The sequence below is a fragment of the Chaetura pelagica genome, unplaced genomic scaffold, assembly GCF_000747805.2.
Source record: "Chaetura pelagica isolate M959 unplaced genomic scaffold, ChaPel_1.0 scaffold453, whole genome shotgun sequence".
Classification (NCBI taxonomy): domain Eukaryota; kingdom Metazoa; phylum Chordata; class Aves; order Apodiformes; family Apodidae; genus Chaetura; species Chaetura pelagica.
Window position 1 is genome coordinate 3,009,357 of NW_009952879.1, and position 11,351 is coordinate 3,020,707.

Consider the following 11,351-nt stretch of genomic DNA (forward strand, 5'->3'; position numbering starts at 1 on the left):
ATCAGCTCTTATACCTGCTCTCATTTTCCCTGCAGCAGGGCTGAGGAAAGTGGGTTTTCCTGTTCCCCAGAACTGAGGACCCCATGTTCACAGCACATGGGCACTGCAAGGGCTGACCTGAAGATGTGTAGGACAGAGGTCATGTCGTGATTGCAGTCTGCAATGCTAAAGTTACTTCTTAAAAAGTTGCTATTATACATCTGCAAGGAATGCTCCTTTTTTTTTTTTTTTTTTTAATTTTTTTACTCCTTTGTGTGTGTATATAAATATTACACAACTGGGTACAGGTACAATCACCTGCTGTGGTTGTCTGTGGCAGTCGGTGGCCAGTCACCTCTCTGTGCCTGATGTCTGATTTGTGAGGAGGCTGATGCTGTTCCAAGGCGCTGTAAAATGAGGTTTTCATAGCCAAAAAATCTTTGGCTGGATTTAGCCTCCATATCTGCATCCTGTCTGCACACAGGGTACGTCACCACATCTGATACCAGCTCCTGTCAGTAAAAGGAGTCAGGGGTGAGTGGTTGTTTGTGGCGTTCAGGTTAAACCCCCTCCCGGAGGAGTGCTCACTGTGTCTGTGTCCTCCGTGACACCAACCGCTTCTCCTTTCATCCCTACCCCATTTATTTCCCCAGTCATTCAGCTTCTATCCCACAACCCCCCATAATGACTGCCTGCCATTTTTACCTCTGTTCTTCTATTTAGTAAGACCAGGAATGTCTTTATGCTGCTCTCCCCATCTGTGTGAGCCTACGAGACCTTCCATCGGAGTCTTATGGTACAAGCAAAGTGTCAGTGAGCAGTTTAGTTGGAGAGGGGAGAGCAGGGCAAGGCCATAGGGGCCTGGACACTGAGTAGAGCCAGAAGCAAAGCTGAAGGGTTGTTGTGATGTTTGGGTGATGCATTTTGTTAGGCTGTCGCATGTGCTAAGTAAAAATACGCCTGACATGATACCTGACTTGGGTATCCTTCATCTGACCACTGTCACTTGTTGTTTGAGACCCCAAATAGTAACAAGAAACTCTGCCATCCATTGACACAGCAAGTGTCTTGTGGATTTGTATTCAAATGTTTGGGCTGCTCTACATTCTTCAGATTATGAGGCAATCTATTTGTAGGTGTCCATCAAGCACCAGCACTTGCTCCTACTTTCACCATGCATTTAATGGTCTCCTCACCCTACAGACAGCTAGATGGTTGCTTGTCAGCCAAAACTAAGAAGGATTTCCTCTTCTTTTGAAGGGATGGGTGCTCAGAGATTTATCAGTAATACATTTGTACTTAATCACATAGAGTCTGTCCTGTGTAACTAAGAAGGCCCACAGAATGTTGCTGGCATAAGCAGCTACTTGAGTGAAGTCCCACTCGAATTGCCATTTTGCATTCTACCTAAAACTGTGCTTGATGGGTTTTAAATTACCATTATTAGTCTGTTGGCCTAAAACGCCAATAATGCAGTGATGTTCTCGTGCAGCTTTTGTGTACTATAATTTTGTATTAATTACTTAGAAATTAGGACCAGTACATAATTTGGAACAAGACTGTCACCCTGTCTATGCCAATTTTAAAAATTTTAATATTAAAAGTGAATGAGTTCATCACAGATCTAATTAGCTCTTTAGAGAATCTACTTTGTGCTGTTGTCTGATCTGTATTGATGTTAACATCTTATATAACCAGCTTTAGGAAATGCAGCAGTCTGAAAGCTGGTTTCTGTGTCCCTGTGCTCAGGCACTACCCTCAGGAGAGTACCAACAATGAGTGGAATTCAGGCATTTCTGCTGTGGGTTTTTTAGGGGGATAGTAAAACAATTGATTATCTGCAAATCAACTCTTTTTTTCTGCCAACTGTGCTCTCCAAAGACTTGCTTATTGATTAATATAGTAGGGATTTTACAAAATGAGCTAGATGTTCCCTTCTGCTGTTCAGACTGGGTGGTGAAGTAATGGAACATGCTATTTTGATAGTTTGGAACACACCCCAGGAGTTGATTAAATTATCTCTGTTTTACTCTGTATGCAAAGTACAAGCAATCAGAGCTGCAGCCATAAGCCTGCAGTATCTGCTCTGTCCCTGTGTGGCAGAGCACATGGCTTTCTACCTCTTTAAACACAAAACATATTTTAATAGGCAAGTAGTTTGTCAACAGAGATAGTCCCCTTTAAAAACTTCACAGTAGATGAAGTGGAATTGCTACTGTGAACTCAGTGATAGATCTCTTACTAATGATCCTAAAATATCCTTTTAGAAACCAAAACCAGAATCTGAGCTGAGCTTTGTGTTTTCCTTTCCATGAGTCATGACCAAATGGATGACTCATCTCTAAGTTCCAATGCTTGAATACTTGATCCTGAGCAGCATCTTCACGTCGATTTTCCAAGGAGAGGTTTGATGTCTTCCCTCCAAAGTTAGAAAAGCATAGGCAATCAACTGGTTTTGTTTGTTGTTCCTCAAATTTTTGGGAGGCATCACCTCATTTATGGCTTAGGTGAGCTCTGTGGTAGATCCAGATACAATTTGTCATCAGTTTCTGGAGGAGGGGCTCTTCTTCAGGCATTCTGCACCATGGTTAGAAGGTTGCTCTGTGTGTTTAGATCAATGAACTATATGATAACCTTGTCTAAAGGAAATGCAATGCCCTGTTAGATATAATACATGAGATGAGAAACCCAAATAGAGCACAATCCTGCCACTTAAATCATTAAGATGCCCACAATTAAGTCCTGTATATTCCCTACCAACTATTAAGTGGGAACAGGCCATGCTTGATAAATTTGTTCCAGTTCTTGGTTCTGGATAGTTCAGGGAACTAAAGCAGTGACAGATAAAGGCAAAACTCCCAGATCTGAAAAGAATTAGACCTGTATGTGTTCCAAGTTGGTAGAATATGGATATTTCTTGACATTGAAGCCATTTGTGTTGAGACACCAAAGCAGAGACAACAGCACTATATAGTTTTGACACTTTTATTAACAAAGAACCCATGGGGCTCATTCATTAGTACAAAATACAATCATGTTCTTGTGTGTTAAACAGCATGTTTCTTTTTTTAATTTTTATTTTGTCTCTTTTAAACTGTTTCACAGTTATCAAAACAAAGCCCCTGCATATTGAACTTATTATTGTGCAAACAATAATTATTTTAAGGATCAATTTCTGCACTAAGCCAAGTGTCAGAGAGCAGAATTTAATCTTGTTTTCACCCCTCCTTTGAAGGGCCTCGTGTGCTTTCTAAGAAGCACATTGTAGTTGTCTTTTTTTGCAGCAAACAATCTAAGGCCACAGTTTATCTGCAAATAATAAAAAAAACCTCGAAGACCTTAGGAAAAAAAAACAAAAACAAATGCACTTTACCCTCCATGCTCTTGTTTGCTTAACCATGTTTATACCAGGCAGCACACATCACCTATTGGGAACTAGGGTCCAAAAAAAGCACCTAGTGTTCTTTAAGCTAATATTTTAAGTTATTAACATGCAAGTTAATACACAGTCATGTTTCTTTTCAAGTATCTATAATGGTATCTGTTTAAGGAAAATATGCTTGATCCCTTTCCAGGTGATGTGAATGAAAATCCTGCATTGGTGGTACAGGCAAAAGGCATGAGAGCTATGTCTGGAGACTTAGGTAAGTACTATTTTTTAGGATGTCCATTCTAAAACATGCACTCAGATTTTGGTTGAAGCTGCATTTGCTACAGAAGACAATACTTAAAGTTGCAAATGAAAAAAAATAACTGCAGTTTGTAAGGGGAATCTCAATCAGTATGTATTTTACACTGATGTCAAAGTGGCTTGAGGTGAAGTGCTAGAAATCAGACAATGGAAGGAAGTCATACTAGAAGACCACTAAAAATATAAATCCATGTATGCCTGTAGAAAAATCCCTGCTTTTTAGATGAAGACAGATTTCATAAAAAACGATTAAAACTTTTTAAAACTGCAGTTATTGATGAAATGAAGGAAACTTGATGACTATCCTTGTAGTTATCAGAAAGTACAATGTTTTACCACATGAAGCACCGGGTTTTAACCCCAAACCCTTCTGTAAGACATATGGAGTAGTTCTAGTAGTTCTAAATTCCCTGTAGTTTAAAGACTGGATTGTAAACGTGCACATTGACAATGCTGTGTTTCTGCTCTGTTCAGTGATCCCTTGATGGTGGTGGCTTGTTCACTGGATGCTTGGCAGGAAGCAAACATTCTACTTTAAAGGAAGGCAACAAAAGAGCCAAGTTAAATGTTGTGCCTTCACTCTTAGCAGCAACAAACTCACTGTTCTAAATGACCTGAGGAAGAAAACATTAAAATATTGCACCAAAACAAAACAGGAAAAACAAACAAGGGAACACACTAACAAAAAAAAATAAAATAGTATAGACAGCAAATGACCAGTGCAGCTCCTGACAATAGATCTCTAGACAAAAATGCAGGAAAAGCTTTGTGCCATTATGAGAGGGTTTTTTGTTCCCCTGGTGTTTGCTTTCACTTCAGTTATAAGCTATGTCTATTCTGGGTATATTTACACCTCTCCCTACACCTCCTATCTCATTCACTAACCACAGAAACCATTTTCGGTTCCTTTTAGAACCTTGAAGTATACTGGAGCTTTAACAAGACTCTTTTTTGGTCTCAAATCTGACCTTAAGTAAATATCCAAAACAGAGGTAGGCTTATAAAGGCTTTTGAATAAATAAGTATTGTCCATTTTTCTAAGTACACCTGCTGTTGGCAAAAGGATTCTCCCTTGCCATGCTTCCCCTCATTATGCTATCCATAGGCTTAAGATGCAGAAAAAGAACTCACAGTAGAAGAGGCTACAATAATTCCCTTAAGAAATCCCTTGAAAGAAAGCGTAGTGCAGAAGCTCTTATCGAAGTTCACTTTTCTTTTACATACTTGTATCTTCCATTCAGTCAATGGTTGCCTTCCCAATATTGTGTAACACCTGTTCTGTCATCCATGATGTCTTTAGAATCATGGTGAATGATGAAACAGTTCCACTTGGCAGTCGTTAGAAGGGCAGGTTTCTCATGAAATACAAACTTCAGCTAGAGTGAAGACTTCACTCCCCATTTTCATAGTGTTCCTTTCTTGGATGCAGACAGTGCAAAACTGAAGCCCCTTGAACACTGGAATCTTTTGGAAATGTTTTCTTTCCCCGTATTCTGTTCTACTACAGACGTTCACAACATCAACATCATTACATAAATTCTTCCAGAGTGTTCCAAACAAAATATAAATTCTTTTCTCTTCAGAAGATCCTCACATCTCCTTGCACATTATGTAGTATATCCACTTTTTAGAAAGCATTCATGATTTTTGGGTACTTCTCAAGTACCCCAAGCATAGCTGCTCCCACAATATCCTCTGTGCAGACTAATCCAGCAGATTCTCTTCCATCACCAAATGTGCTCATACCTCCCTCTCCATTTTCTTCTGCCTTTCTTGTACAGAAACTTAAGTTTTGAAAAAGAAAATGGTTTCCTTTTTAGCTGCACTATCAGCTTAAGCAGCAAAAAGATTAAGACATTCATCACAACGATGCTCATTACAAATCCTCTTCAGAGCATGAATGAAACAGGCTGAATTTCTTCTACGTCAGTTGGATGTGGATCGATCTACAGAGAGAAGAAAGGCAACAATTACTGCCTGTAATTCCTGTATTTCTGTACGTGTGTTTTATTTTGCCATCTGACAAAAAAACCACCACCTGCTGTTTATTTTTTTACCTCTGAATAAAGAGGTGGAGGCTGAAACCGGAACTCTTGTATGTAAGCAAAGACAGGACAACACAATTGTTCCTCACAGTCAATTGGTGGTGGATAAGCAGGAACGTGTCTGGAGAACTCTTCCTCAGACACTACATCAGCATAATTTGGTGGTGCTGAAACACAAGAGATGCTACTGTCAAATTCCAAACTATTAACTCACAGCAAGACAACATACATATTTCAGTATCCAAGACCATTTATTAAAAATTCTACTGTTGTCAAATTATATTAAGTGCTTTATACTCATAAATACTGTAACTGGAATGATGTATTTAGTAAGCTTAGGTGATTCTATGATTCTCTTTTACTGGATCAGACTGCTCAGATGCAGCTTCACTGCAGGGGGGGCTGGACTAGATGACCTTTAAAGGTCCCTTCCAACGCAGTGTTTTCTGTAATAAGCAGGAACACTACAGATGCTTTTAGGGCTACTCCAGCAACAAAACTGTGTCCCATCACAATACACTCAGTAATCACACTATAAGGTGTGTACCTCCCAAGTGAATTCCCATTATTACAAGTTAGCTATTTCAAGATTAAGCTGAAATTAGTCAGATAGGGACAAGAGACTTTAAAAGAGGCTGGAGTTAGGGCATCTTCACCAGTCCTTTTGGATCTTAGATGTGTGTGTCTCATTTCTCATGAGTGACACTTTAATGGCCTATATCCCTAGCAGTGCCTTTTATCCCTCTGCTGTGGACAGTACTATGCTGTATTACAGGGAGTTGAACATGGATTGATTACCTTCAGGGTGTTCTGGCATGGTCAGTGCCAGCCAACTCATATCCATACTAAACTGGCTGGTAATGCTGGAGTTTCTGCTTGAAAATCCAATACATGGAATTGTGCCAATCACCAGAGGCATTTCAATCATCAATTTCTTAGCACCAGGAATATGGATATAAACCTATGTGACAGCCCCCAAATAAAAGAAAAAAAAGAACAACCAACATGAGACCCCACTGAACTGCTGCTCCTAGAAGCTACCTATTCCCTATACTGCAGACTGCTTAAAAATTAGGTTCTCACCCCAAATATAATTAGCTAATACTCTGGCAGCTTTCCTTATTTTCCAGCAACTTCTTTCTTTCTTTCTATACCTTGTCATCTACATTGAAAATATAGAAAACAGGTTGACAAAAGTAATTCTGGACTTGACTTTCAGTCTTTTTATTTCTGAAAAGAATCATTAAAGTGATGCACTCAGCTTGAACTACTTTCCTGATAAGGCCTGTGGCTATAAAACTGAGCTGCTGCTTCCTCAGAAACATTTTTCCATTTTCCCCACAATTCCTGTCTTTCAGGATTTCCATGACCTTCAGTCTCTCACCTATACATTTGTTTTTGTTCCCCAATTCAAAACCTAAGAGCTTCTCAGTAGAGAAATTTCTCCTGTTCCCAACTCAACACAGTATTCATGAGTATGTACACCTGTGATAAAATCCATACTTACAGCTAATGAATATTCTACTCTAATAATGCAGCAGTCAAGTATAGAGGGGGATACAGGTGGGATTTTCAGAGTTTTCCCATTCCAGGTATCTGTACTCCCAGAGGCAATATGGTTTCCTCGGACATTGGCAACCATCTGACGGAAAGTTTTTGTCTTCCCACTGGCCAAGTAAGTTTGTGTTTGGAAAATGGCAGCTTTTGGAACAATCAAACGAGAAGAGCAGTTCTCAATTTCTGCATAGATTGGGATGGCTTCCCCTTAAAGACAGAAAAAGTTCAGTGAATAATTTGTATTTACCAACTTTCCTCTGGGAGTATCAAAGCACGTTATGCAGCACATACATCATCTGCAGTGTTAAGAGAATGATAGTTTCCTCAAGCTAGGTTTTTGGGGTTTTTTGCTGAGTGGTATCCAGGCAGAATTACAGCCACATACTACATTTTATGCATAAACAATGATTCATTTTGAAACATTAAGCATCATATGAACAAGCTATAAAAGCTTTATTTGCAAATCATGCACCAATCTTCCTTTTATATAGCACTAACTGAATTCCAAAATGTTTTATTTCCTTAATGTATCTGATGTTATCAAGATGACAAAGAGGCTGCTAAAGCTTCTTCTTACAGAAGTGTAAACCTACTCAAACAGGACATAAAAACCTGATTACATCCCCCATTTTATCCCAATTAAATGCATAATGTTGTTAATGGATTTTCAGTAAGATTACTGACTAACATTCTTTCAATTTATACTCCCACAGAGGGAGGGAGGGCCAAGGCAAGATTAATTTTGTAAAACAAGTTCATATAGATCTCAATTTACTACCTACTAATTAGGTAGGAATTATTAAAAGGAACTGTTCTTTTAACTATGAAGTGTTGGCTTCACAGAGATGAAAAAAAAAAATCCTATTAGATGTTTAATATTCACATTTTCAAGAGAACTACTCTTACCATTACAGTATCCCTTCCTCTCAATTTTGGCACTGAGAGACACTGGCCCAGAGGTGAAAAACCAACAGCCAACCATCTTCTCCTGACTTCTTAGAACAGGTGTCTATAAAATACAGAGCATTTTACATTTTACAGCATAAAGCTACCAACCACTTGCAGTTTGGTATTATGCACATTAGTCATTGCACTCTGGCTCTAAAATCCACTCGATCTGAATCACTGTGCTACTCAAGGCAACTGGAGAGTTGCCACCATGTAAAATGGAACCAAGGCTTGGCCATCTGAGCTTGCAGCTGTTTTAAAATCCCAGTCTCCATTTAGACCACACAGAGACCAACAGGCATTGGAACATAATCTGTCTTCAAAAAGATTGAGTTAGCAAATTATATAGGTGTGACTTTTTCAAGGCCTAATGAGGTATTTATGCCCATGTTTCTCAGTACAGAAGAACACAATTAATTTTGTCTGCAAGCCACTAATGTTATGCACTTAAATGCCTTTTATCTTTGTATCCTTCACAAGAGAGGATAAATGCATACACACTGGGCTAATTTGATGCATCTTCCTAACTTGCAACCCACAAAACTCCCCAAAAATTTCATCTCATGACAAAACCCATCTTAATTTTTCATGGAGGGCTGTCACATTACATGCCATTTACACTGTAAAATTTTCATTAGAATAAACTTATACAAGTACACATGTCAAGGGTCCAAGCCAGAATTCAAGCTACTTCAAAATATTTACTGGCCACTACTGCCCAGTTAATATATTTATAAGGTCTGAGATTTTTTTGGTTGTTTTGCACTTTTTTGGTGGTAGGCTTAGAATCCATTAAGGCAAGCACTGCCTACTTGATATGTCCCACAGCCCTCTCCTCTTGTGCAGTAACCTATGTTCTATTCTTTTCAGTATCTGAAGATGCTTCTGTCTTCATGCTCCAAACATACATTGTTGAATATAAATTCCATATTCTGCTTACAGATGTCACTGCCCAAGTACTTAAGTTCTCTCTAGAGAGAAAGATTAAAATGTAAGAACATAAAGAGCAAAAAATCCGTGCTCAAAACATCTCTCAGCTACATTCACATAATGATGAAATGTTAAAATTATCCTAGCATTTTAGATAAAATAGAAATTAGTCATTCATATTTAAATGAATAACCATTTAGATCCAGTAGCTATCATGAAAGTGCAAGGTATAATTTTATATTATTTTCATAATATGGGTTGAGATAAAAGAATCCAGCTCATTAGCTTCCATCTTGCCTATTTTCTCATTACTTAATGCCTGATCTTTCTTATTACTCTACAGTATTTCTAGTGATTATTAGAAACTCAATGCTTTAATGTGGCCAAATCTGTCACAGGGAAATAACTGAAAAGATCTCTGGAGCAGCTGCATGCACACACTTAATGTTAGAAAACGACATGCAAAATGGAAGGATATGTAACATAATGGCCAGAGCATAAATGACAGGCTGGGCATGATTAATACTCTTCTATAATTACTGTTCCTCAACCTACTATTATTGTAGAGTTTAAGACAGTTCAGCCCTGTGAATGTAGTTGCTCTGGTAAGAGCAACTACTTTAGGCTTGTGCATTATTATTATTAAGCCTTATTTATGCATCTGAAGCCTGCATAACTTTTTGGCAAGAGCATTTCTGCCAGCAGGGATCCAATCAATGGTATTAAAAAAAGCCACTGTTTGCTATTCACACAACCTAAGATCATCTATTTATAGAGAAAAGCTTAGGGAGCTTATATCCTTTCAGAAGTCAGAAAATGACACTCCAGAATAACATGGAAATGGTTATGGCTGGATGTGAATGCTTCTTGGAAATGATTTTTTTGCAGCTGGCTTTGGAGGAGGGAGGAGGAGGGGAGGACCCTCTTACCAGTAATGCTGGTGAGCTGACGTCGATATGGCTGATGACCTGGAGCTCTGTCTGTACACTCTGATCAGGTGCTGCAGGCCTCTCCAGAATTGCCTTCACGTAGTACTGAATACTGCCATACTTCCCAGTAAAAGAGGTCACCAGAGGTCTGAAACAAGCAGACATTAAAGCATAATTCAGTTCCAAAGATGAACATTTCCTGTATATGTAAATGTTTGCCAGTGCACAGCTTGTACTTTTAGAGCCTTAGGGAAACCAAAGCAAACGAGGCATGTCTGTGTGGTGGCTGATTAAGACAAACATATAGAGCTGACCTATCAGCTTGATATTAAGAAAACCACAAGTCAAATCACATTAACTTAATGTTCCACAACAAGCAGTGTCCAGCACAATCCCTTCAGGTTGGATTATTTACTTACTCTTGAGGGAGTTGAAAGCTGAACGGAAATTCGTGTCTTCCATCTAGAAGAACTAAGTTTTCCTCACCTGTAGGATAAAAATGAATAGTGTGTTTGTTATTCCATAAATAGCAGAACAAAGCAGTCGCTATTATAAATTATTTATGTATAAAAGCACCCAGATACAAGGGACTAGGAGAAGCTTTTATTGATCCCAGTGGGTTCTGGATTGGAGCCCATGCTTTATTTATGCTGTGATGTGATTTCAATGAAAAAATTAAGGAAATGTGGAGACCTTGAGTTTCAGTTCAGGACTCTGGCCAATTTCAAATCCAAAATGGCTTCTGGAAAGAATCAGCAGGACAGCAAATAATCTGGTTTTTGAGTGAACAGCTAAACTAACTTTTGAGCTAAAACGCTGCAATGTTAATGCCAGTGTTATGAAATACTGTAGATAGATGTAAACTTAATACATGCCTAGAGAGCCTACTATTATAGCTTTTAAAGGCCTGCTTCCCACAGGTAAACCTGAGATGTGTTTCACCCTGATGGAATGAAATGCCCTTTCCCTGCAGGTTTCAAGGCTGTCACAGGGCTGCAGAGTCTCGAGTGGCAGAGGTGTCAGCGACAGACCCACGCAGCAAAGAGCTTCCCCTGCTTGCTGAAGCCACTGCCAAAGGAGGCCGACTGCTTCCAGCGTCTTCCACGGGCGGATTCCCAGACGCTGCTGCAGAGCACAAGCTGCTCGATCTAATTCATCAACGAGCGAACCTCTGCAGGCACCCAAGGCGGAGCGAGGGGAACCAAGAGCTGCCGAGTTCCTTCTGGCCGCGTTCCGCGTTTTCCAGCCGTGTCTGCGAGCCTGGATCAGGCT

The 11,351-nt window shown here is 39.3% G+C and overlaps 1 protein-coding gene across 1 annotated transcript in view; it reads right to left on the reverse strand.

Annotated features, from left to right (window-relative positions):
* Positions 1–5,295: 5,295 nt before the first annotated feature.
* ARRDC4 (arrestin domain containing 4) overlaps positions 5,296–11,351 on the reverse strand; it is a 17,628-nt gene continuing 11,572 nt past the window's right edge. The window contains exons 2-8 of the mRNA XM_009995346.1: positions 10,499–10,565; positions 10,080–10,227; positions 8,179–8,281; positions 7,223–7,479; positions 6,514–6,676; positions 5,728–5,882; positions 5,296–5,616 (exon numbers count right to left, since the gene is read on the reverse strand). Of these exons, the coding sequence (XP_009993648.1) occupies positions 5,560–5,616; positions 5,728–5,882; positions 6,514–6,676; positions 7,223–7,479; positions 8,179–8,281; positions 10,080–10,227; positions 10,499–10,565 (950 nt within the window). The 3' untranslated portion in view covers positions 5,296–5,559. The remainder of the gene's footprint in view (positions 5,617–5,727; positions 5,883–6,513; positions 6,677–7,222; positions 7,480–8,178; positions 8,282–10,079; positions 10,228–10,498; positions 10,566–11,351) is intronic.